This window comes from Colletotrichum costaricense (genome assembly GCF_030867565.1).
Source record: "Colletotrichum costaricense strain IMI 309622 chromosome Unknown Scaffold_6.1, whole genome shotgun sequence".
NCBI lineage: Eukaryota > Fungi > Ascomycota > Sordariomycetes > Glomerellales > Glomerellaceae > Colletotrichum > Colletotrichum costaricense.
In genome coordinates, this window is record NW_026848235.1 from 440,706 (window position 1) to 466,020 (window position 25,315).

The 25,315-nt window shown below is 51.0% G+C and overlaps 10 protein-coding genes across 10 annotated transcripts; 4 read left to right on the forward strand and 6 right to left on the reverse strand.

The window, feature by feature from the left end:
* Positions 1 to 118: 118 nt before the first annotated feature.
* On the forward strand, positions 119 to 985 carry CCOS01_06367 (bacterial extracellular solute-binding protein, family 3; the record flags this gene model as incomplete). The annotated part of the gene is made up of 1 exon (XM_060454536.1): positions 119 to 985. The coding sequence occupies one exon, from the start codon at positions 119 to 121 to the stop codon at positions 983 to 985; it is 867 nt and encodes a 288-aa protein (XP_060314236.1).
* Positions 986 to 1,117: 132 nt separating this feature from the next.
* Positions 1,118 to 2,317, reverse strand: CCOS01_06368 (FAD dependent oxidoreductase; the record flags this gene model as incomplete). The annotated part of the gene is made up of 3 exons (XM_060454537.1): positions 1,118 to 1,190; positions 1,248 to 1,784; positions 1,848 to 2,317. 3 exons carry the CDS (start codon positions 2,315 to 2,317, stop codon positions 1,118 to 1,120), a joined length of 1,080 nt encoding a protein of 359 aa, XP_060314237.1.
* A 588-nt stretch (positions 2,318 to 2,905) lies between these two features.
* Positions 2,906 to 3,186, reverse strand: CCOS01_06369 (uncharacterized protein; the record flags this gene model as incomplete). The annotated part of the gene is made up of 2 exons (XM_060454538.1): positions 2,906 to 3,028; positions 3,082 to 3,186. The coding sequence occupies 2 exons, from the start codon at positions 3,184 to 3,186 to the stop codon at positions 2,906 to 2,908; spliced, it is 228 nt and encodes a 75-aa protein (XP_060314238.1).
* Positions 3,187 to 4,258: 1,072 nt separating this feature from the next.
* On the reverse strand, positions 4,259 to 5,289 carry CCOS01_06370 (GDSL-like Lipase/Acylhydrolase; the record flags this gene model as incomplete). Its single annotated transcript, XM_060454539.1, has 2 exons — positions 4,259 to 4,989; positions 5,082 to 5,289. 2 exons carry the CDS (start codon positions 5,287 to 5,289, stop codon positions 4,259 to 4,261), a joined length of 939 nt encoding a protein of 312 aa, XP_060314239.1.
* A 1,202-nt stretch (positions 5,290 to 6,491) lies between these two features.
* Positions 6,492 to 6,683, reverse strand: CCOS01_06371 (uncharacterized protein; the record flags this gene model as incomplete). The annotated part of the gene is made up of 1 exon (XM_060454540.1): positions 6,492 to 6,683. The coding sequence occupies one exon, from the start codon at positions 6,681 to 6,683 to the stop codon at positions 6,492 to 6,494; it is 192 nt and encodes a 63-aa protein (XP_060314240.1).
* A 501-nt stretch (positions 6,684 to 7,184) lies between these two features.
* On the reverse strand, positions 7,185 to 10,311 carry CCOS01_06372 (uncharacterized protein; the record flags this gene model as incomplete). Its single annotated transcript, XM_060454541.1, has 9 exons — positions 7,185 to 7,688; positions 7,891 to 8,011; positions 8,297 to 8,355; positions 8,495 to 8,527; positions 8,595 to 8,764; positions 8,837 to 9,337; positions 9,630 to 9,768; positions 9,969 to 10,089; positions 10,148 to 10,311. The coding sequence occupies 9 exons, from the start codon at positions 10,309 to 10,311 to the stop codon at positions 7,185 to 7,187; spliced, it is 1,812 nt and encodes a 603-aa protein (XP_060314241.1).
* A 606-nt stretch (positions 10,312 to 10,917) lies between these two features.
* CCOS01_06373 (uncharacterized protein) lies at positions 10,918 to 12,895 on the forward strand (the record flags this gene model as incomplete). The annotated part of the gene is made up of 2 exons (XM_060454542.1): positions 10,918 to 11,173; positions 11,352 to 12,895. 2 exons carry the CDS (start codon positions 10,918 to 10,920, stop codon positions 12,893 to 12,895), a joined length of 1,800 nt encoding a protein of 599 aa, XP_060314242.1.
* Positions 12,896 to 13,114: 219 nt separating this feature from the next.
* Positions 13,115 to 14,889, reverse strand: CCOS01_06374 (uncharacterized protein; the record flags this gene model as incomplete). Its single annotated transcript, XM_060454543.1, has 4 exons — positions 13,115 to 13,187; positions 13,241 to 13,471; positions 13,548 to 13,595; positions 13,655 to 14,889. The coding sequence occupies 4 exons, from the start codon at positions 14,887 to 14,889 to the stop codon at positions 13,115 to 13,117; spliced, it is 1,587 nt and encodes a 528-aa protein (XP_060314243.1).
* Positions 14,890 to 19,131: 4,242 nt separating this feature from the next.
* CCOS01_06375 (uncharacterized protein) lies at positions 19,132 to 20,895 on the forward strand (the record flags this gene model as incomplete). Its single annotated transcript, XM_060454544.1, has 2 exons — positions 19,132 to 19,360; positions 19,415 to 20,895. The coding sequence occupies 2 exons, from the start codon at positions 19,132 to 19,134 to the stop codon at positions 20,893 to 20,895; spliced, it is 1,710 nt and encodes a 569-aa protein (XP_060314244.1).
* A 2,255-nt stretch (positions 20,896 to 23,150) lies between these two features.
* CCOS01_06376 (uncharacterized protein) lies at positions 23,151 to 24,676 on the forward strand (the record flags this gene model as incomplete). Its single annotated transcript, XM_060454545.1, has 4 exons — positions 23,151 to 23,419; positions 23,478 to 24,254; positions 24,311 to 24,383; positions 24,434 to 24,676. The coding sequence occupies 4 exons, from the start codon at positions 23,151 to 23,153 to the stop codon at positions 24,674 to 24,676; spliced, it is 1,362 nt and encodes a 453-aa protein (XP_060314245.1).
* Positions 24,677 to 25,315: the final 639 nt, after the last annotated feature.

The following is a 25,315-nucleotide window of genomic DNA, read 5'->3' on the forward strand; positions in this document are numbered from 1 at the left end:
CGGGGCCCCGGGATCGGCCCTGGACGATGACAATAAAAGTTGTGGCTATTCGCTGTTGCGTCTGATGTTCAGTCACGCCCATTATTGAATATTTCAGCCCGCTTGATCCTCAGTCGCAATGGTGAACGTTTGGGCATCAGCGCTTCTCGGCGCTTCCATGTTGAGCGCCTACGCTCAAGCTCAACTTGGCGAAACAACACCACTTCTATCGTATGCCAATGTTACGTCTGTCCTTGACACCATCCTTGCTCGCGGATACATAAACGTCGGCACAAGTGGGGACTACAAGCCTTTCACGTACCTCGTCACGAACCAAACGACCCTGCCAAACACTACAGCAATCAACACAACCTACATCGGCGCCGACATCGATGCCGCACAGTCCCTGTCCAACGCCCTTGGCCTGCCTAAGCCTCCCCGCCTCGTCGCGACGAAATGGGCAAACATCACGAGCGACTTGTCCGCTGGTAAATTCGACATTGCCATGGGTGGCGTCAGCCTGACTCTTGCAAGAGCTAAAACTGCCTTCTTCTCCACGGCGATCCAGAGAGTCGGCAAGACAGCCTGCATCCGTTGCGCCGATGCAGCCAAGTACACCGACCTCGCATCGCTCGATCAGGCCGGCGTCAAGGTTGCCGTCAACCCTGGCGGAACCAATGAGGCGTTTGACAGGGCGAACCTCAAGTCTGCAACAATTGTCATGGTGGAGGATAACAATGCGGTGTACCAGGCTGTGCTAGACGGCACTGCTGATGCCATGATTTCTGACCTGATTGAAGTTGAGTTGCAGGTCAAGCTGCATGAGGGCGAGCTTTGTATTGCCAACTCTGACGCACCATTCAACTTCGAGGAGCTTGGATATGCGGTTTCGAGGGATATTGTATGGAAGCAGTTCGTCGATGCTTGGGTCCATGTGCAGCTTGGAAGCGGTTCTTGGAACGGTACACTCGAGAAATGGTTGAACTACAAGTGGCCCAGCGTTTAAATGCCCTGGGCTTCATGCTGGAAATGGCAGTTATTAGTACCTAATGCCATAAATGATAATAAAATCCTGTTGTATGAATTGGAGATTTTGTTAACGCCATATTCGTAACGATTGAGAATATGTCATCTTGAACTAAAGCTTCGACGAGGGTGTCTGACTTGTCAGTTGCAATTTTGCAAGCTTCACCGCATGTGCTGCCATTCCCCTACGTTCACGTTAGCAAAGCGACATCATAACACACTGTATCTTCGTGTCAACTCACCAAGATGCCTGATATCCCGCCCCAGATGCTCCGTAATTATGTACGACCAGCCCCTCATCTCTCTTCTCAACCTCGATTCTTGGTCCGCCTTTACGATTCGGTCTCAGCCCGACACCGTGCTTGATGATCTTCAAGTCTCCGGGCTTCCCCAGCTCTGGGGCCAACGCGCAACAACGCTGGAGGATAGTCTTTGTCAACTCGGGATCGACCTCCTTGTCCCAATTTCCGTCTTGACGACATCCGCCTAGAACAATGCCGCCTGCTAGAGGCCTCTGGAAGATGTAGGTGGTGTCGTTGTCTACTCTTCGAGGTGAACGGAAGTACATCCTCTTGAGGGGCTCAATCGGCTGCTCGACCAAGATGGTTTGCCCTCGAGTCGGATACATGGACTTGTCTTCCACTCCACCAAGGAAGTAGGACCCTAAGCCTGTACAGTTGAAGACCGTGGTGACATCTGAAGAGATGCGAGCCTCATTAATGTGACCAATCTTTTGACGGACCAGAATGACTTTGCTCTGTCTGCATTGCTCAAGAAGCCTATTATACCTAGTCAGGCTATCTGCGTATCACAAGATATGAGTGAAAGAATGTGTAACTTACCATTGCAAGTAGATTTGAGTGTTGATCACAAAGGTATTAGGTACATCAAGTCCAAACACGGCTTTGTCGGGCAATTCGTCCGTACGAAGTGGCACAGTGCCCCCAACCAAGTCATCGTACCACAGCTTGCCAGTTTCCACACTAAGAATGCCTGCATCCTCGATCTTTTGGTCGAAGATCATTCGCAGCGGCGAACTTTTAATTCCCGCTTCCGGTGCGCTCTTTGCAATTTTCCTAAATCGCTCAAATGCGACACGGTCGAAAGATTCGAGAAGACCATTATCGTTGGCCGAGGAGCACCAATTACCTCCGGCCCACGGCGAGCAGTAGTTGATGTTGTAGTCGCCGGGGAAGTACTCTGCTAGGATCGTGATCTTCACGGATGGAAATTCGGCTCTGATGGTCAGTGCGGTAGTGAGACCGATGACGCCGGCACCGAGGACAACGAAGTGTTGCGCGGGAGTCGTCATATCGTCGTGTCTCGGATGCTGTGAGGTTGACGGGTGCTTGGTAAGGGTGATGTGAGGTTGACACCGCCGGGCCTGTTCGAGATCCAGTTGGCAGTGGTGTGTTGGGGTAGCTCCGGTCCGGGCCGGCGGTGTTTACGGCTGATTGATGATAAATGTCCGAAGTCGGCCTGAGCCATGGCGCAACGGGGCTGGGCCGATTGTGGAATATGTCTTGGCCACCCCAGTAGTCAGCTTGGCTACAGTATCAGCGTCAAAGTGCAACAGTCCATCCTTGGGGAACTCCAACAATAAACCGAGGCAAGTGATATATTGCACATCCAGGAAAGTTCATTTCTCAGGCTCAACTTCCTAAGAACGGTTGCGTCGTACGCGTAGAGTAGATCACATGGTTAATGTTGGACATATCCTTGGAACATCAGTACAGGCTGCTCCATCAAGATGCAAGGGTTCGAACTTGTATCACTGAGCACTTGATTCTTGAATCAGTTTTCATTCTCCAAGACCCTAAGTACAATTTAATTGTTTGCAAACGCCGCGCGCAGAAGTTCCTGCCGTTAGGACTATGTCATCATCAATAAACAGTTGCGATCACATCTTTTTTCCAGCCTTGTCCTCTCCTAATGGATTACTCTGCTGCATCCCCTCGAGGCTCACTCCTTTCTTCTGTTGCGAAGCCACGGACGGCATTGTGTTCTGGTCTCCACTGTGTCTCTAAAGATCATTTAGCCAAAGGGCATTGCTGCCAGTCCGAACTGGAGGCCTACTCTCTCTTCCTCTACCTCTGCGTCGTGTATGAAGTCATGACCGGCTTCAACGGCGTCGTCCGACAGACCGTGTTCCTTTAGCCCGTGATCTTGTCTGTTCGACATCTCGCACTGGTTTATATTGAATGGATGATTTCTCTTGATCACACGTTGAGTTGAAATGCGATTCTTTCAATCAGAAGGCTTAGGCATTATCTGTTTCACAAACCGCGCGGGTTTCCCCTCGTTTTATAATCTTCAGCGGAGTCAAGATGGCCGAACGTCATGAAGTTGTCTAAGTGAGGGGTCTACGGTTCCTCCTGCGAAGCATGTACACCACCATCAGTCAGGGCACGGTGAGAAACCCCGCATTCATCACGATAATTCATCCACTCTTAGTCAAGCCCGCAAGGATGACAGACCATCAGAACTTCCATCTATAGACGTGCAGTCGCGGGGTCAAGCTTTCCATGATGACGGTCTATGCCTGGCTGGACTGGTCCACCAGCCAATCGTAAAGACACGCACCTAAGATTGGTTGAAGCTAAAGGCAGTCGCGGAGATGAGGAAGGGTGAGAAAGCAACTGGACGATCGGGTCTATCGGTAGTGATCTCGAGAGCGATTAATCCTACCTTAGGTATGGAGCTTGCCTATTTTACTTCCCATTGGGCGCGGTGTATGATATATCCTGGCTTACATCAGTCTTTACGCGGGTTGGGTGCATAAAAATCCGGCAGGATCTATGCGACAGACTTCAAGGTTATGACCACGATGAAGGCGCCGGTGCGAAAATAGTGAGGTTAACCAAATCGACAACTTTTCTTTGTTTGGTGACTCTGTTTGATTCAATCATGAGCCTGGTAGTTACTGCACCCATGTAAAAAGATGCACGATACTGCATAGCGCCAAAAGAGCTCATTCTCGAATGCTTCGCTTCGCACTTGCTTTGCTTGGAATTCTTGTGACACAAGTACGTCGTTGGCTGAATCTAAGGGTACCTCACCTAAATGTCATATATTATGTACCTTACTTTCGAGTCCATTGTCCTCGAGTCCCACAGCTCCGTTTAGTAAAACAATCTGAGCCAGGGACTGGAAATTTTCCTTTATGCTGTAGTCTCACAGGATTCGAACTTGCCTTTATTATATGGCTTGGTTTAACTGAATCGCTTATTCATGACTATCATATTACTTTAATTCATTGACACATTATACTGACGGTTATAATTAACTGCATCATTAGAACCATTACCCAGCTTTGGGAAGACAAGCCCATAGCGCCGCTGGTCGACACACTCTTGCTCGCGCGCGCGGCCTCATCCTTCGATCGATCAGGGTCATCGCCTATCGGCTGAGTGACCCAGTCCTTGGGAATCTGCGCAATAAAGTCGTACCAGTTGTCACCCATCGTACGGTAACCCTCATCCGTCGGATGAATGCAATCGTCTCTCAGAATGCCGGTCCCCAAAGCCGCAAAGTCCACAGCCAGGACGTGGTGGCTGGCGTTTCTGCGCTGCTCGACAATGCCCGGGATGAGTTTCTGGTACGCGACCGTCGCGGCTTCCTGTTCGGCGCTGCATGTGTCGACGATTTGGGCGACGAGGATGGTGGCGTCGGGGCACGCGGTGATCATCTGGTCGATGAGGGAGCCCAGTCGCTCGGCGGCGGCCGCCGGGTCGTTGCCTTCGGTGGAGACTGCCGGGTTTGGGTTCATGTCGTTGGTGCCGGCGTGGAGGAGAATTATGTTGGGTCTTTGTACCAGGGATGGGCCTACGTTGTCGGCGATGTACTTGATCGTTTTCCCAGACCAAGCAGCCTGCAACTTGTCAGAATTGGGAATGTGGAAATAGGACCTATTCTGTTGACGAACATAGTATCCATCGCTCATATTTCCACCGTAGACTGTACCGGCGAAAACAACTTCGTTGGCTGTGATGGTTGTCAGATATGAGGCCTTCCCAGTTCGCCTGGTTGTGGTGGAGTTCATGATTGAGCTTCTCATGTGCGGTGAGTTAACATACCAGAGAGGTCCTCATCAAGTTTGAGCCTGTAGCCATTTCCATCGCTGCTCAGATATCCCACAGTGATAGAATCACCCACAGGAAGTATCCTCAGCTTGACACCATCTTTGATAACCTGTCCCGCTGGTGTTGCCTTGTACTCAAGGGAGTCGGCAGCGAGCGTCAGCGGGGTAATTAGGGCGATGATGCTGGCGATTGAAAACCTCATCTTGAGGGCCGAGGGCTGGGTAAACGAGACGACACCATCGCGAAAGCCCTCTCAAGAGATTAGGCAGTAGTGTGCGGGTATCAGCCACTTCAAATAGTCCGACGTAGACCAAGGCAATTCTCAATCGTCAGCAACCAACCCGTAGACCGATGAGGGCGATGAACGCATCCCTCGGGCACAGCTAGCCGCGATCCACCACATCCAACCCAAATTTAAAGGGTCAATGCCAGGCACCATCTTCGCTATGCACTGTAAGCAACGGGCTGGGCTACTTGGTGCCGTTGCATTGAGGGCGAAGTGACCGAAGGGCCCCGTTTCTCGACTCCACAGGGAATGGGACCATGCCGTGTGGTCCGGCGGTTTTCTCCTCGGTCGAGGAAGGGCATTCTCCTCTTTGGCACCCTGCGCTGCACACCACCGGCCATGTTCGCGAGTCACGAGTGAAGTCTCAACGGAACCAACGTGATCAAAGAGCGTTGAAGCCGTTGGAGGGGTTTTCGAAATGGCCCGTCAATCTCACCCTGCAGGGCCTTTGCTACGGTATCAATGGCTGCAACTGGCCGCGTGGTGGGCTGCCGGCAGTTCGCCAAGGTAGTCTAGCTCGACTCTCTAAGGTGCCTAGGTGGCACGGGAGGCGCTGCAAAACCTCGTCATCTGGCTTCCGGTGCGAGACGACGGCGTGGCCGGGTTAGCCGGGCGCAAAGAATGGGGGGGAATGTTCAAAGACGACGGAGCCTCGGACACGAGAAAGTGGAGGAAACATCAAATGGGAATGGAATCCCTTCTAGTCTTACTTGCCTGCCTGCTGCCCCCAGTAAGGCTTTTGCAAAAGTTTGCCCGCTTACCAGGCCCCTTTTGCCTTTGTGCATGAGTTCTTCGGGCCGCTCCCTTGCGCCAGCACGAACGCCATTTCTGTGCGTTCAACTTGTCAGATGGCAGCGCATGAACCCCTTGACATGAGATGCCAATGCGGCGGAGGATTTTGCTACAGGACGGTCCCAGTTCTTTGAGCCACCCCAGTGCCCCTTTTTCTCTATCGATGAATTTTCCACACCAACGAAAATTTTCTTTTCTATTTTTTGACACGGGCAACACCACCAACAGGCACAACCATGCGTCCAGAATACGCAGCTGAGGGAGACGTGGATTCCAAGCAGCAACCGAATTTTAGTGTGCTAGAGGCTCCGCGTGATGGAAATATCTTAGGCATGCTGCGTTGGAACCGCCCTTGATAGCACTATTAGACGGAGACCGATGACTTCATAACTGGACGCCGTTGCTCCAAGTTCCAACCAACTTGAAAGCTTAGCCATCCCATCGCTGCCGCTGATCCCCCATGACAAGTGGGTATCATCCACCGCCATGTGCTCTGACGTCGCTAAGACTCTCTCCATTACTACATCGGCATTCTCGGCGCGTCCACTGTTTACAACGTCAGTTCGCTGTCACGTCAAGTCTGCCCCGCGCGCCATGCCCGTGATGGCTTCGGCTTTAGGTAGTGGGTTGAACTAAATGCACGTTTCTTTGTCTCTCTAGTCAGCCATCATTTCTCCTACAACATGCGACAAAAACATGATGGTGGATATCAAGAGTAAGAGGGTCTGTGGCTATCAGCCTGTGCCACCAGGCTCTGCTAGTGCCGTCAATCCTGAGATCTAGTTGCCTTGACTGGTGAAATTGTTACAATAATTTCAACTTTATGAAGCACGCGAAGACGAGGCTTCGCGATATGTGGAGAATAAAGAGAATGTATACTAAACGAACGATCTATTACAACCAGAAACCAAACCACTTTTTCAATTTCTACTTCCTAAGAAAAAACGCCATTCCAGACCAAAAGAGCTGCCGAGCCTTGAGTTATCGTGTCTCACCATGCGCATCATTAACACATCCCACTAGTTGGAGTTATCGCTGACGTCGCCATCGTACCCCTTGTCTGTCTCTTCGTTGCATGTGTCAATGATGGCCTGCTCAGCCTCCTGGCACTGCGTCGACATCCCACACAGGATAGCAGCCACGCGGTACTCACAAAGCTCGTCATCACTGCACTCGCCAACCGCGCAACAGGTCCAATCACTCGTAAAATACTTCTCCTTGGGGGGAGACTCTGTTGAGGACTCAGTGGAAGACTCAGCAGGAAAGGTCCGCGGGCGGGCGTTGAATTGAGGGAAGTTACCTGGACGGTCGCTGAGGGTATGGTTCTGGGCATGGCCTGCGTTACAACATTCCTTGCATTGGACGAGGAAGCCGGCGCGCTGCGAAGCCTTACGCGAGACGGCGTGGGAAAGGCATAGCTGGAATGTGTTAGCGCTTGCCACATCGGGGCACTCATCTGGGTAGATCGTCATGAGAGGAAGACCAAGCAGAGTGCCATTTGTGCGGTACCCCATCTCCTTTGCCTTTTCACAGAGGTGATAAAGAGGCTCTGGCGTTGATGTGAGACGCAAGAGTGGAAGACGGATGTCGTTTTTCTCAGAGAGGCAATTCTTTGTGCAACACACAATCAAAATCTCGGTTTCTTGACACATTTTGTTGAAGGAGGAGTTTTGGTAGTGGGGTTGCTAGTGGATCGGATTATGACGATTATCCTAGAAGTATGACGAGCGTGCTTGCTGTGGATGTAGACAATGATACTTGGGAGACGCTGAGAACATGAAACTTGGACACGAGGAAGGCCGAAGTATTCGCTGGATATATACGCGTTGTGAAGCCGAGTTGGGTGCTTTGATTGAGTTTAGTACCACTGGAACGAGATGGTATAGTACAAAGCTGAACATCGAGACAAACAAACCTCAAGGCAACCAAAGCCGACATGATGCAGTCAAAGACTCGACAACAATGCAAGAGAACCTGCCTATAATGCTCAAGGTTCAATGTGCCCTGAAAGGACATTTACAACTCTTGTAATCGGGCCTTAGACCCGAATAAAGAGCAAGACTCAAGAGGAACACAACAAGCTTGCTTGCATTAGGCACTAGAGAAACAGCCAGGCTCAATCAAGATATACCTGGTTTCGGGATAAGGCTGCGCCATACCCGAGAAGTTGTTTGAGAATATCAAGTTAGGCTAAACCAGTTGTTCAGGTATCGTATTACAGCGTATACAGCCAGCCTTCCATGCCCTCATTCCTGCGGTGCCCTGCTTTTGCTGCTTTATTGCAGCGCCACAAGTAGACATCCATAATGATGATCATTGTAATGCTCACCATAGAGATCGCGAAAGTTGTCCAGATGCCGGTCTAGAATTCGAAATAGATGGTCAGAGAACAATGCGTCAAAACAGATTCTGGCAATGCATTAACTTACAGTGTAGTGAGGACTTTCTTTGGACATGAAAGCTGTGCTTGCAATAATGCCACCCAGGCCGCCTCCAATGAGACATGTTGCGCTTGAGACTGCGCGTTTTGAGTGTGAAGTAATGTTGTTTGCTTGGAAGGTAAGCACGCCAGGGACGCAAAACTGAAGAAACCCAATACCTATAGTAAGTAGAAGTAAAGTTAGTCATAGGACCTTGTACAATCACCTACAGCTCATACAAACAAACATACCAAGGAAAGCTCCAAAGTAGCGAGCACCATTAGCTTTGCCGTATACGGTGATCAACATGCCAACAGCAGTTAAAGCTTGATGGACTGCAATGATTGGCCCTCGAATCTTGTACCTGTCTCCAAGATAGCCGGAGATGTAGGCCACGATCGCTGCTAGAACGTAAGGAGGCGCAGAAAGAAGTTGCGCCTGGGTGCTGCTGAAGCCCATGCCATTGCGAAGAATAATTGGGAGAAAGTAGGAGTAAGCGTATCCAGGAAGTGTCGAAGCCATGAGATTGAACGCCCAAAAGTACAGCCTCCAGTCCTTGAGGTGATGCAGAATCTTGGCCAGATTAATGTGGTCCTCCTCGGCATCGCCGCGATCTTGATTGATACGGGCAATGACGAACTCTTGCTCCGCCGGCTTCAGGAACTTGCCGGCCTGTGTCGGAAAGTCGATGATGATGAACCAGCCCAGAGCACACACAACCACGGTAATTGCGCCCTCGATGATGAAGATCCCTGTTATATTTGATGAGCACGATATTGCGATTTCAAAAGACTTGCCAAGATCTCAACTTACAGCTCCAACCGTTCAGTCCACTCTTTCCACGGAGAAGAGTCAGGACATATGCAAAGATTGCAGAGAAACCGCTAGCAAGGACAGAAAGGATCCAAAACCCAGAAAGTCTTTTCCCCACTTCAAAGCGTGTATACCAGCAAGTAATCAAATAGGTGCAACCTGTTGAATTCCAAGGTTAAAATCTGTTTCAACCAAAACCTGGTGTCAAACCCTGACGGACGGTGACCGTACCTGGTAGAAAGCCTGCTTCCAATATTCCCAAAAGAGCTCGACAGACTGCCATAGCACCCCAGCTCTTGGTGAAGCCCATTCCGATCAGGACCACGCCAAAGCCTACACCGAGGAACGAAAGCCAGTTTGCGGGTCCTGCCTTTGGCAGTACGAGATTCTGTTACAGCGGTCAGCTAAAGTCTCCATCACAATTGAAAACACACGAGGGTCGTACACTGGGTATTTCGAAGAGACTAGTGAATTCGTCAGCATTCTTTGATCACTGCTGGGACATCTTGAAGGGACGGACATATATGCAACAAAGAATACCATCACAATGACAGTGTATCTATTTCCCACAGCCAGCCCCAGATCTTCCTGCATGCCCGCAACCAAGGCAAGGCCGAGATTCGTTCGATCGATGAGGGAAATCGAGTACATTATGCCTAGAATCGGAAGTAGACGAATATCGATGCGACGGCTGAGTTCGTAGTTAGCATTTTTTTAGTTAAGTATGATGGACCCGTCAGGTGACTTACATGACTTTCTTCTGCTCGGCCTCGGTGAGTCCACAGATCTGGCCGACATCTCGTCCCTTCACATCCTCCACGTGAGTTGAATCATGAGTCTTTTCGTCAATGGTACGAGTGCCGAACTCTTCATCTCCTTGGTGAAGTTCGCCAGAGGCTCTTCGTTGCTCCATTCTGATTGATATTTTCCTGATGAGTTGAGGTTGTAAGCAGATGAAGCAAGACACCCAAGTTCTGCTACAGCTCAAATCCGAGATCCATTGTACAAGACATGCTGATCATTCTCTTAAGTATTCGCAGGGGTCTTCACCAGGAGTCATCGCCAAGACAGACATATCCATCAGAATGCGATGGTGACCTGTTTCCATCAACCACCATGGGCCTAATCCAGGCCGAAGCAAGCCTCAAAGCAAGCCTCCATTTCGCTTGACACCTAGCAGCTCCGAGAGAAAGGTTGGATGCGGGGTAATCCGGGGTATTGCGGGGGACGTGGTCGCTTCCTGCACAACTAGCATCAAATCCGGACTCCCAGAACGTGCCTTGCGAGATGCAAAGTCTCATAAGCAGTCTGATGATTCGCTGAACACCAATCATGAGAGTGGAGGGGGAGCGACGCCACTGAGTCAGGGCGCTAGAGTCAGAGTCGCAGACTCTCGGACCATGTGTCAGTAGCTCAACCTCCGCTCATCAACCGCACCTTAGCAACCGCTAGCTCAACGCCAGCCAAGAGTTGGTTATCCCTTTACTCGGGAGAAGAGACCCGGCATTCTGGCTCGCGAATGATGATGGCTTCAATACAGAAATCTAGCCCTTGGGCTGGTATGATTACGTGGTTAGTATGGGGTGCTGCATCGCAACCATTTGCTCTCGCAGCTGAGCACCACACCAACACTTTCCGAAAGTGCATGGGAGACTTGGGAGACTCCGGCTCGAATGGAAAACTGGGCAGCTCGCTTGGCATAGATGGTAAGATCCCTGCAGTGTTACCCAGCTCCACGAGGCAACTCATTCGCACTTCCCCTCGCATGCACTTGCGTTGATGAAATCTACGGGGCAATGAGTGTGGGAAATGGTTTATAAAGGTAGTAAGATGATGGCTGTTTGTCTCGAGAGGAGTCGGAATGAGAACCTTCCCCAGTTGATATCCACTCTTGACCATTAGTGTTTCTATTCATCATGACAGTCTGGCTTTTGTTGATGACATGGATCTTAGGTCAAAGGGTTCTGGGTCTGCCTTCCAAAGGCTGTGTTGATCCTCAACCGCTGACTTGCGACAAACTCGAGATACCGCCAATTGACGGCTTTAATGTCATAGTCACCGAGAGCAACGAGGTCCGCGACTATGTTTTACCTACTGACCCAACGTCGAAATTCGACTTTTGCAACTTTACTCTAGCACTCAATCACCATGGCGCAGACGACGTTGTGTTTGTGAGCATTTGGCTACCCTCTGAAGATACCTGGAACGGACGCTTTCTCGCCACTGGTGGTGGCGGTCTTGCTGCGGGCACCTTTGCCTCAGCCCTTGCTGGTCCCGTCTCCAAGGGATTTGCTGCTGGCTCGACGGATGCCGGGCTAACGCTGAATCACACGATTGACGCAAACTCTGGTCAATGGGCTCTCAGAGCCAACGGCAGTATCAACGAGCCATTGATCGAAAACTTTGCCACGCGGTCCATCCATGAGATGGCACTTATCGGCAAAGAGGCAGTCAAGGCATTCTACGGTACCAAACCCCACTACTCTTACTACAGCGGCTGCTCCCAGGGTGGACGACAGGGCTACTTCGCTGCTCAATACGATCCGTATGACTTCGATGGAGTCCTGGCCAATGCCCCAGCCATCAACACACCTCAATTATCCCCTGCGGACTTTTGGCCATCGGTGGTCATGGGCAACATTGCCGCACCACCACAGTGCGTTTTCCTGGAGTACCAAAAGGCAATCATTGCGGAGTGCGATCCACAGGATGGCGCAAAAGATGGCCTCATCTCAGCGCCCGAGAAGTGTCAGTTTGATACCAGCCAACTCATTGGGCAGAGCATCAACTGTACTGATACTGGTGGACCTGTCGTGATAACGGAGGACTTTGCCGAAGTCATTGCGAAAACACTTGAAGGCTCAAGGACCACAACAGGCAACTTCTTGTGGTATGGAAATCCACCAGGCGCGCCCTTTACCGGCCTCGCCAACACGAAGACGGTTGATGGTGTCACCGTGCCGGTGCCATTCGCCGCGGCTGAAGCATGGATGCGATATTTCGTAGCACAGGACCCGGATCTCGACACCGCATCTCTCACGTTCGCAGAGTTTGAGGATATCTTCAACGAGTCTGTGGCAAAGTACACGAAGCCTTTTGGATCCGATGATTTCGATCTCACGGAGTTCAAGCAAGCGGGCGGGAAGCTGTTGACTTGGCATGGCATGGGTGATCCGCTCATCACCCATCTCGGGACGACACTCTTCTGGGACAGACTTGAAGAGAGGGTGGGTGGCGTGGAATCTCTGAAGAGCTTCTATCGGCTGTTCTTGGCGCCGGGGGCGGGACATTGCGGTGGTGGGTACGGCCCCGTTCCCGTTGAGCCGCTCTCTGTTCTCATCGACTGGGTCGAAACTGGCAAGGCCCCAGATACTTTGTTTGCTGTGACGACGCAGGATGGTATTAACACGACTCGGAACCTGTGTCCTTACCCCCAGTCTATCAAGTACAAAGGAAGCGGAGACGTGAAGGATGCCATGAGCTTCACATGCGAGTGAAAGGTGAGGACTCATGGTGAGCGAGGGGCGGCAAATCTCGACTATGGGTACAGTTCCCGCATGTCTGTGGTAGACTGTTCTTGTGTACTAAGTAATTCACATCGGCTAACGGGAACACCGAAATCTACTTATGTGCCTGAAGGATTTGAGAGTAGAAAGTCACCTGCTGGCCAGTTTTGTACTGTTGCCAGGCTCAGCATGTCCATGTCAGAATTCCTCCTACTTCGCGGAGAGCTTCCAGCCTCTAGTTCTTTGACCCTTCCACTTTGTCGTAGCCTGCTCTCTCGAGCATCTTTCCAAGTTAAAAGTCTGGGCACTTCTTGATATGCTGGGATGTCGGCATACATCTCCGGGAAGTGGTTGAAAAAGTCTGACGACATGGTCCAGGAGTTGATGTCACGGATCCTGTCTTCGAACTCTGGGGCCACACAGTATCGTCTTGTCTCGATGTTTCGCCGGTAGCAATCGCGGAACTCAAAAGGCCACATGATTCGGAAGCTGCTTGCGAATACCTCCCAGAACAGGTTCGAACAGTATTGATGTTGTGAAAACACAAAGCGCTCTCGAACACCTGGCCTATTTTAGGAAGCGGGGAAAAGGTAAGTAACTTTTTATCGATGGAAATTCAATCATTGACAGAAGCAGGACTTACCAGACGAAGAAGTCTATTGCAGAAGAGTGAGGTAGTGATTGAGATGGTCTTTAGATATTTGTCAGAGCATTTTTCACAAGAACAATCGGCCGAATCCACCTGCTTACCTGCTGAGATACCATGCTGGTAACTTGGCGCATTGTTCGACTGTGGGCTCGGCTTGGTATCGGAGGAGGCGGTGCATGAGTCTCAGGATAGCAAGCCGTTCGGTATCCGGGCAGTTTCTGAACTGGAGCGTATCGGTCTGACGGAGTCTTCTCCACAAGGGCGGTAGTTTCCCTGATCTTTCGACGGCATCCCATCCTTCTAAGATGACGCGGACCGGAATGTCGTCGCTCATCTCGTCCTCCATAGCCAGAACACTCCTGGATAGCATTTCGCTGGCGCCAAGAGCTTCGTTTGCGGATCTCCATAAACTTGTTGTCGATAAACCCGGGCTTTGAGGATCTTGTCTTGATCCTAAACACTCACAGGCACTATCTGGCTCCGGCACGATCACACCATCGCCTTGATGTCGAGGCGGAGGGGAGTCGGGTAGACATTCCAGATTAGGGTTCCCTGCCAGGGCGAGGCTAGGTGGAGCGGGAACTCTGTTGGCCAGTTCCGTCTCTGTCGCAAGAGTATGACCGGTTACGTCAGATACTGGGAGTCCCCAACTTATGGCGGAGATGCCAGGGGTGAAGACGTCTAAGGGCATATCTTCGACCTCAATGTCAAAAGCGTTTGAACTCTCATGAGCGCCCGGCCACGGCTGACAGTTAGAAGCCGTAGCCTCAGGTTGTGATGCTCGGTCCTGCAAAGTATCGGCACGTTCGCCTTCTCGGTGGACTTGAATGGTTGTCTCAAGTGAGGAGAGTGTTTTCGACAGGGTGTCTCTTTGTCTCGTCATGTCAGACAGCTGGTTCATCAAGCTGGCGATCTTTGCGCTCTGCTCTTGCTCGCTCATAGCCTGGATAGTCGCTTCTAGGTAGGCAATGCGATTCTTGTTCCGTTCTCGGGCAGCTCGCTGTGCACGTCGGTCCAATTCCCTCTTCTTCGCGCGACGAGACGCGGCGTCGTCGGCCGCAGGAATGGGTGTCGCCGAGCTTATCTGTTGCGTTGCCATCGCTACTTGCTGCCACGGTGGCTGGAGGTGCTGTTCACGATGCGTCTGTTGCAATATTGCAATGGTTACAATGGGACGAAGGTGGTTGGACGACGCAGAAGCAGCCTTGGACCCAATTTGGGGGCCATCCGGATTGCGGGGAACCGGGCTTACGGGGCCACCCTGAATCCGGGGGAGCAACAGCAGAATGCGGGGGACCCCGGCAAGCATGTAGTCTTTGTTAGTCATCACACACATTGTGAGAGTTGTTTTGAGCACGAGAAGGGCTATCAACAAGCTAGTGTTGTGGAATTGGCCGATCTGTATCTACGAGATGGCCTTTCTCTTGGCGCAGGGCTTGAACCCAACATCAGTCGACACTAGTGTCAATGGTGTCAATCAAATGGGTTAGAGCATTTGAACAGGAAAGCAGAGGCTGGAAACACTCTGCAGATTTATGTTCCTTGGCTCAGACCAGGGCCAGGAACAACGGCGTCAACGGCAACACCATGATTCGCAAGAGACTTCCTGAGGGAAAAGTCGGAGGCCGGAGGGTTTTTCGTCGACACCAAAAAGCACCTTACGTTACGTGTCGGATTATGCCAGAGCATTTCTTACAGGGCATACCCCAAATGACCTTTCGTGGTTGATGGTGAGACTTTTGCCTCTTCAGCTCCAGGCGGAAGGTGTCTTAGGTATGCCCATGAACCCGATCTCAAGGATGCTTGCGTGTAATTTGACTTCAGATGTTCGGACGTCTGTGAGCCTGTCAGTGTCACTGCAGAGGTGAAACCAAAATCCAAGCATATGGTGTTCGCCCGCATTTATTTTAAGCTTCAGGGCCGCGAGTGATCGCGCAGATAAGAACTCTATTGTGATGCATTTACAATCTTGATTAGCAGTTGTTCATTCCTCTTTTTTCAGAGCTTCGTCACCCCCCCCCCCCCCCCACAACATTAGAGCAATCCTTCACAGGGAAAGAGGCAACATCTTTGAGTGTTTAAGAAACAAAGGAGTTCCTTATAATAGGTGTTTTCATTGTTCTACTCGGGTAATATCCTGGATAACGAGAACGAGCCGCCTGTTGCCAGAGCGGATCCTCGTGGAGGCAACAGATGGAGAATTGGGGTTTCGCACCGGGTTTCATCAACACCGGCATCGCAGGCCTGATGGAGTGTTGGCTGTGGCAGGACCAGGGCGTTGCAAGTGTTCACACTGGCGACAGATGCACGGTCATCGCTGTATTGAGCCAGAAAACAAAGCCGCCCCTTTTGTCTATCCAGCCTCTCTTAGTCTGAGGGTAATTCTGTCTGAATAATTTGATGCTGTAATTCTTGCGAGTAAGAGTTTCCCGACAACGTCGTGTTTTCTCGTCCTCATAACGATAAACTGTTTTACGTATTGAGCGGCGAGTTACACACACCTCCTGGCCATAACTCGAGGCTGACATATGGCACTGGAAAGCAATCGGCTTGATCCAGATTTGACTTGTGGAATCGGAAAAGGACCATGACGAGGGTCCGCAGCCAGCTACTCACATGTCCTCAAATAGGACATCTGCCGAGGACTGGAACATGTAAGTCGCAGCATCGAACCTTTTTTGAACTTCTGGCCAGGAGAATCCGGGAGCCATCTCTCAATTATCATCCAAGCTGGGCCACTGGCCCTAGATGTCTTCCTGGACTTACTGCTGTCTAATGCCTTCAGAATACGATTGGCAGAGTTTTAAGTTTCGGGCGACTATGCTACAGTGCTGTAAATTGAGTACAACGCAGAAACATACTTTGAGACAATAGGATCGCCCAAAGTTGTCTTTCTTCCCTTAGCTCTCATCTTCTTGAACAGAAACAAGAGCTTCCAAGTGGAATCATAGTTTCCGAGGTACCAAAAAGATAGGGAACATAAAGCAAATCGATGACATCGAAGCACTAAGACATTATGTCAAACGGTGAATGTTTCTTGGTTATTCGCTGATGGCTATGTTCGATGCATGGTGAGTTTTTAATTCAACTAGTACTGAGTCTGAATTGTATGGTGACTTGAACTTCCACGTTGTCATGGAGATTCGTTAGTTGTCGCTGCTGTATACATATTTTGCTACAGGCTACCAGATGTACAAGCGAGCCCGGCCGAAAAGTAGGAAGTTGTTGGACCCACGAGAGTGGAAACTAATCATGCGATAGATCCGGGGTCTAGTTGCAGTTCTATGGTTGAAATCTCTCATCTGTGCACTTCTTGGCGCCTGATGTTGGGTGTCTCTTGGCTGTTGGTCGTAATGATAAACGGCTCTTACTGCGCATCTGATGTCCCCATTACCACCCTCCTGGTAATACTTGCAGTTGTGGTGATAATTGTGTTTGTGTAAGAAATCACGAAATCTTCAACGAATAGTGACTGTAGGGGTTGTGATTTTTTGTCATCAATCCCATCGTGGCTGTGGCAACTCTCGACAGCGTGCGTCTGAAGATCAGCAAGGATTATGGCTACGAGCAACTCGCGAACATGGACAAGGTCAATCTCCCTGCGCATCGCAAACATTCAACGGTGATCTGCCGCTTGGTCCAAGTGCCATCATTGCTACGGGGAAGCAATACTGTTGTTACCGCATTCTGCCTCAAATCACGGAGGGGCAATCAAGAATGACACATGGCTTTATAAGTAAGGTACATTGAGCCACCTGAGTGTAGGCGAGGTGTTTCACGGGCTTTTGGTAGGGGCCGATTACTCACCTCTCCCTTGTCAACGTCACTCTACATCTACACTGAGTCGCTCAAAATTGAGGAAGAAGAATGACGAGAACATGTTCGCAGATGTCAAGCATCAGGTTGGTCGAGGGTGCTACATGTGTGACGGCCGACGAGGGTAATGTCTAGTTGCCTTGGCGTCAATTCACACCGGATCAGTGGAAGTCGCCGCCTGTCTATCGTTCATCATTCAAAAACCTTGAAGTGGGAATTGGAGACTGGAGGTTGCATGGAAACTCACACTGACAGACTGATCTTTCAGATGACCGAAGCGGATGAATCAGTCCATCTCGCCCACGAACCTGACTCCAGAGTATTCCGGCTGCGCAGAGTTCCTGTTCCAGGCATGTGGCCCCATGGCCCCCCAAGTCTGAGACGATCTGTGACCTAGGAGGGCTTGATAGTGCGTTAAGATGAGTTCACTAAAACTACGCGCAAATTTGTTAGCGTAGTATAGACACCCGAAAGAAACAAACTGAAACGGGTTTGCCGACTTTTAAATAGTCGTCCGATAGCATTTGAGTTTTCCTCCCAGGTTCACTGCTGTGCAATGTCAACCCCTCTTGGCACACATCTGCGACTTGGTGTGACAGCACACTCAGCCACTTGTGAGGACCACAATTTGCTCTCAGCGAAGAAGGCATTCCGGATAGAGATGGCCCCGTAACTGAAACGGTTCTTCCTCGAGCAATTCTCCTCCACCAGTCCGAATCTGTCACTAGTGCTGCTACTGCACGGTCAATGATGGCAATCCATCTTCTTCTCAGCAAGACGAGATCCCCGCTATCCTTGCGATGGTGTGGTTCTCGTGTCTTGCTTGCCCGCTGCGCACGGGATAACCCTGCCGACAACAGCGGCGGACACTTTCCTCCCCTACACCTAGTCAACATCTCTAGTGTGTCAACATCACGGGCAGTCGACAACCCCCCCCGCACGACTGGTTTGAGAACATGGCACATTTCTACTAGACTGGAGAACTTCACTAAGACTAGTTAGTACCCGAGCGCAAATCCCCGCGGGCCGCCGCAACGTTGACATGAATAAGCTTGTCTGCGAGCCTTGTTCACCTTGTCCGTGTGCTTTCCCAAGGGTACTGCCTTGGCGATCGCCTCCGAGCTCCCGCTATGCAGGCCATACATGAGTCCGGATCGTCTCGACTCAGAGTCTAATTTTGGACCTGTAGGCTTGTTGTAGCCTGTCACAGCGCCGTTTCTATCACCTGTCCTCAAGCGAGAGACTTTCGAGCGTGGCATCGAACTATTCTGTGGCGAGCTGCCCTCTCCTCGCTCGCACATCTCAACCTTGCCCCCTGAGCCTAGATCTTACACTCGGTCCAACTGGGTCGGTCATTCTGGAACCCACGATTTTTTTTGTTCAGCGCACTTCTCAAACAGGCCCCTGCACTTGACTTAGTAGTGTCTGGTTGTGTCTGGGTCGTATAACCATCACGGTGGCAGTTGTCCGGAGAAGAGCAGATTCAACCGACTAAGCCCAGTGGAGCATCACGCACCCACACCCCGTCGGCGAACGACTTTATATCTAAACCGAGACTTTCGTCTCTTCTCTGTCGGTCCGGATCTTCTGCTCCCCAACCTACTCGTTCGCCTCCTCTTCTTTTCATCTCATTCTTTTTCTCTTTATAGTCTGCTGTGTGGACTTCCTTTCCTTTTCCTTTTCTGTTGGGCTTGACGCCACAGAAGTTTCCACTTTACGACAATTACCTAGTCTCTATGTTTGTTTAGCAAACCACGTCTCGATGACTTTCACTCTCTCGTGGCGCCAAGCCGCCTTGGCAGCGTTGCTGTTCAACGCCGCCGTAACGGCCAACTACGATACCCGACGAAATAATGAAGCCTCGGAAGATACAAAGCGGGCTTTGAATGTTGCCTCCGTAAAGGCTCGAGGCCTGAATGTCAGAAACTTTGTACAGAAGTTGGACGTCGATAGTGTATTGTCTGCTCTTGGCAGTAATAATAAGGCACAGGGTTCGTCATGCACATCACATATTGGTATCAAATGCATAAACTGACTCTATCTAGGCGATGGGACTCCGGATGTAGCTCCTCTTGCTGCTGATGGGGCTGTTCCTGCTGTCCCTCAAGCCCAACCGGCAGCACCACCGGCACCGGCTGCGGGAGAGGCACCTCCTCCTCCTCCCCCGGCAAATGGAGCAGCACCTCCTCCTCCTCCTGTGAACGGTGCACCTCCGCCGCCTCCAGATCCAAACGCTGCTCCTCCCCCTCCTCCGCCTAACGGTGCTCCTCCACCACCGCCTGACCCAAACGCGGCTCCTCCGCCTCCGCCTCCCGCGAATGGCGCTCCTCCACCTCCTCCTCCGGCTAACGGTGCTCCCCCGCCACCACCACCTAACGGAGCACCGCCGCCGCCGCCTCCCGATCCAAATGCTGCTCCTCCAGACCCGAACGCGCCTCCTCCACCACCTCCTGATGAAGCGCCGCCGCCGCCTGATCCAAACGCAGAGCCACCACCACCTCCTCCAGAGGGAGGGCCGGCTCCTGACCCGAATGCCCCTCCCCCGCCACCCCCTGATGGAGGTCCAGCTCCCGATCCCAATGCTCCTCCACCACCACCTCCAGACGGCGAGGCACCTCCCCCTCCTCCTGATGATGGGCCTCCACCACCACCCCCCGATGGCGGACCGGCTCCCGACCCCAACACTCCTCCACCGCCGCCTGATGCCGAGGGGGCACCACCACCGCCGCCGGAGGCTGCTCCCGCTGTAGCTGGTGAGCCTCTTGCGCCATTGGCCGTAGGGGCTCCTCCTCAACCTGCTGCAGCTCAACCTCCTCCTCCTCCCGCTCTCGCAGGAAATGGAACTGACCCTGCCGGCAAGAAAGGAAAGAAGGGCAAGGGTAAGGATGACGCCGGCAAGAAAGCAAGGGACGACGCAAAGAAGGCAAGAGATGAAGCCAAGAAGAAGGCTGAGGGACAACTAGCAGGTGCTGCTGGCCCCGGCCAGGCCGCCGCCAACGGAACAGCACCTGCGCCTCCGGGCAAGAAGGGAAAGAAAGGCAAGGACGCCAAGGGCAAAGACGCAAAGAAGCTGAAGGATGGAAAGGGCAAGGGGGCGATTCCCGGCGCCGCAGGTAACGGCACCGAAGCCGTTGGACCAGATGGAAAAGCCAAGAAGGCCAAGAAGGACAAGAAGGCTAAGGGCAAAGCCGCACTTCTTCCAGGAGCGGCCGTGAACGGCACGGCGCCAGCAGGTCCAGATGGCAAAGCCAAGGGCAAAGGCAAAGACGATGACCCCGAGGCGAAGAAGAAGGCCAAGGACAACGGTCCTGAGGGCGCCGCTGGGCCTGCTGAGGAAGCTGCAGGTGGACCTGAAGGCAAAGGCAAAGGAAAAGGTGACGACCCCGAGGCTAAGAAGGCAAAGGAAGCGGCTGCTGGGGGAGAGGGAGCAGCAGCCGCAGGGAAATCGGCGGGAGCGGCATTTGAAAGACGTCGACGAGCGAGCTTCGTGAAGCGGCGAAACCTCATGTCCAATTTCGGCTGGTGATCTCAGATCAAATTCTTGTGCTGCTGGCCCATCGTACTCTCACTCACTTATGGGTATTAATGGGCGACATTCTGCATACAATGTTTTCATTATACTATCTCACTCGTTTCTATACATTCAAAAACTCCAATCACTGTCTGGGACAGAATATTCACAAAGTAGTTTTTGTGCGGAAGGCGAGGACCGATTCTGTGGTATAATACTGTGGGAACTCGTCTCGCGATAGTTGAGATTAAATTCAAGAAAAAAATAAAAAAACGACAAAATAATACTATCAAGGACTCGGCCGGTGCAAGTATGCGCATTTCCGACGCGGGATATATGTCTACTTGTGATTTGACGGATGACGTTTTAGACTTTTCCGTCTGATCAGGTACGCATGAAACCGTACTATTTCAGGAACAACAGGAACAACCCCGCAAGGGCAGCACACGCCCCGTTCTTGGGCTGAAGTTTGTCTTCTTCGCATATGACTCGACATGTTCTGTATTCGGAAATTCACACAACCATTCCCCCTTACTGTCGCGAACGATCGAGTGTCAACGGCCGTCAGTGTATCGCATCCTACATGAACGACAGCTCCCCAAGGTAGTCATCGCCGACAACTTTCCGTTCAACTAAGGGTTCGGCAGGAGTATACCACACAATGCTACCTGGTCAAGACGTGCGTTCTTGAAATCTACACTAGATATGCAACTACCGATCCGACTGAATCATCTACTCTTCAATACATCACAGTGCTAAAACGTACCGGCTATGCCCCTCCAGAAGTAAGATTCTCAAGCTTGCTTAAAAGATCGCCAGGAGAGTCTCGAGAACTCGGCGGCACATTTGGCCATGCCGGTCATAGTGTGTGTGTGTGTGTGTGTGTGGTTGGAATGGATGTCACACTCGCCCCAGCTGTCTCAGTCCAATTAATGAAGTGGTGGGCTGCCCATTGGGCTGGGACTGCCGATACTAGAAAGTTTACTCCGTGAAATCCAAATCTTTTGTTCCTGTGCCTTTTTCTGCAGAACAGTTTCATAAGAAGCTAGGATGCGCCAACAAAACATCCGGGACCGAGAAGGGGCGACAATGTGCTTCTGGCGTTTGGCACTCAGCGAGGTTTGAACACCTACCTCAGGTACATAAGATTGTGAGGAGCAGTATTATTAACAAGCAACAGCCTCTGTGGCAATACAGTCATTCATCTCCCACATTATGGACCCTTTTGTACAATACGACACCGAAGCTCTAGTTCCTCTGTGTTGTTATTGGCATGGTCGAATGACTAAAAAGTCGACATCAAAAGTTAAATGCGCATATCTTGAGTTCGAGCAAAATGAGAGACTATCGCTGCGTTCGATGGCCTTGCAGGCTCACCAAACGTTGAGCGCTAGGTTTCAATCCATCGATTTGAGAAAGGAGAGCCCTCATATCAGAGACTTCCAATCATGATTTAGTATTTGTCGTTGTTGGTCAAAGAATCTACAGCTCTCAAAATCATTCTATCCACTTGAAGTGAATGGATTCAACACGTTTTTAATTAGTTTCGGAATGTCCACAGTTGGTGGTTTTGATCAATAAAAAAGAAGGAACGATTTGGGCCAACATGGAGGAAGTCAAGATTTGTGAATCGGGCAGCCCATTGCGTTTGCATATTTAAGCGAGAGAACTTACTGACCGTTGTAGAGGAGGAAATATATTGTCATGACTCAAGCCCGAATTAAGGTACGATGATTTGAGGATAGAAGGTTTTCTTGCTCGCCGCTTCAGAAATATGTTTGCACAAGGCTTCCGACCTGGAACTCGTCATTATACTTGGATCGCCTTTAAAACCAAAGAAACCATTGAATTCAGGTTCGTTCTACTTACAGTCCTCGGCCACCCTTCTGTTGATAGTGTTGAGAAGCCAGACGCCAATGGGAGCACCTAGTTGCCTTGCGTATCGAATTGGGGCGAGTCCGGAATAGCTGGACGGAAGCGCGCCCGAAATTCCGGCCCGCCCCGCCGTTTTGTGGAGAGACCGGCCGGGAGATGACGGTTTTCCTACAACGTAGAGTGACATAATCTAAAATTGACTCTCCGGAGTTTAGCCATTGTCCTCTTCCGGAACAACAACCAACCCAACTGCATAGGCGGGGCCGTTGATTAACCGTCCCTCGCCTTGGAGCCCGGTCTCCATAAAGGCTCTCTCGCCTCATCCTATGGCCTACCTTGTTCCATCTGAGGAGTCTTGGAATATCCGTCTCGACTTAACTATTGTAAGCTTCATGATGGCCACAGTCACTCAACAGCAGCACACGTCGTCAGACTCTTACGAACTTGCCGAAGCACCGAAGCAACCCCGCAGTGGACACATTTTAGGATCCGTTGACCCTACAGACACTGATCAGAGCGATAAAATTGACAATGCCACACTCTTAAAGCTAATAGCCTCAGGCTTCGCCTTCTTCATCTCTGGAGTCAATGATGGTAGTGTCGGTCCTCTCCTTCCCTACATGATCCGCGACTATAGCATCACCACAGCAGTCGTTTCTATTATGTGCGTAGCGAAAGCCATAATCTTATAACTTAGCTTCAAAACTAATCCCTGATTCAAGCTACGGAGCAAATTTTCTCGGTTGGTTCCTCGCTGCCCTTACCAACACTCATCTCCGACAAAAGTTTGACCTCGGCGGACTGCTCGCTTTCGGCGCCTTCTTCCAAGTCTTGGCCCATGCGCTCCGGGCATGGCGACCTCCGTTCCCATTCTTTGCCGTCACGTTTTGGCTCGTATGCCTCGGACAGGCATACCAAGATGCAGGTGCAAATGCGTATGTAGCCAGCGCCAAGGCCGCACATCGATGGCTGGCCTTTATCCATGCATTGTACATGGCAGGATGTCTAGTTGCCCCATTTGTCGCGACTCCAATTGCATCGGCTGGGAAGACCTCTCGATGGTATCTCTTCTACATTTTCCCGCTCGCCATTGGTGTTCTCAACTTTGCCCTGACCTGCTACGCCTTCCGAGACACTATCAAATTTGGACGTAAAAAGAACAGGGCGACTGAGCCAGAAGCAGGGACTGACGAAGAGGAGAAGAAGAGCGCATCCCAACTAATGAAGACTGCTTTACGATCCAAATCTCTTTGGATGGTCAGTATCTTCTTTTTCTTCCTACTTGGGGCGACTATTACAGCAAGTGGATGGATTGTCGAATATCTTGTTGAGATTCGTGGTGGTAATCTCGGCGCCATGGGTTATGTCCCGGCGGGCTTTAATGGAGGAGCCATGCTTGGTCGCCTTCTTTTGGCTGAACCTACCTATCGCCTAGGTGAAAGGAGAATGATCTTGCTTTATGTGGTGCTCTGCATCGCCTTTCAGTTGGTGTTCTGGTTGTGAGTATGAAAGCCGTCAAGCTCATGACTACTGGAGTCTAATGCGTCTGAAACAGGGTGCCAAATATCATCGCTGCTTCAGTGGCCATCAGTTTCTTTGGATTCTTCTCTGGTCCTCTGTTCGCCACGGTAAGTTGTGCAACTACTGATGCAGGACCCAGATGTCTGACTATCCCTAGGGTATATCTGTTGGATCCAAACTCTTCTCACCAGAGGTGCAACCAACAGCCCTCTCATTCGTGTTTGTGATCGGGCAGATTGGTGGATCTTTGTTTCCCGTCATTACGGGAGTAATCGCATCTCGCATAGGCGTCAGTGTGCTGCAGCCTATTCTGATAGCCCTGATTGCAGGTACAGGTATCAGTTGGATGCTGATACCGAAGCCTAAAGAATCGTCAAACACCGCCTTGCATCAGGAGTAGGGATTGAGACAGCCAGTACACATGTGAACATCAAGAGGCTCGAAGAGGTATCCAATCGAAGCTCTTGCTCAAAGATGAGACAGCAATTCATGAAGCAATAAAAAAATTTGATTCACGGATAAGGATTGCGCATCAAGGAAAGACATTTAGGTGTTGATTGGCGTGACAAGACGCGGTGAGCCAATATCACCAAAATGCCACGAGGGGATGCAGTTTTGTGGGTTTCAAAATGGTGCAATCCCCCCTTGTACCCCCTGCCTTGAGTCCAAAGGTCTTTGAACGTTTCTTAGAGGCATCAGTAGAACAACTGAGCCAAGGATACCAGAGTCTCATTGTGACAGTCGAGAATCCTTCGCGTGTCTTTGCACTCGATGTGGAGACATATTAAGCACGCCATGATAACTCAGATCGCGACACACTGAGCCACCGCTATCGGGGAAACAGTACCAGGATGTGGAAGATATTTCAACTTTACCTTCATGACTTTGAAAGTGCGTAGTCTTCAGATTGTGTTCCGAGTCTGGGCTGTCGTTCAACCTGGCGATCTCAGAGGAGCTTTCTGAAGCCAGCTTTTACCTATCTCGCGATTGCTATCTACAGTCTGTTGACAGAACATTGTTCGCCTGCGACCCAAGACAG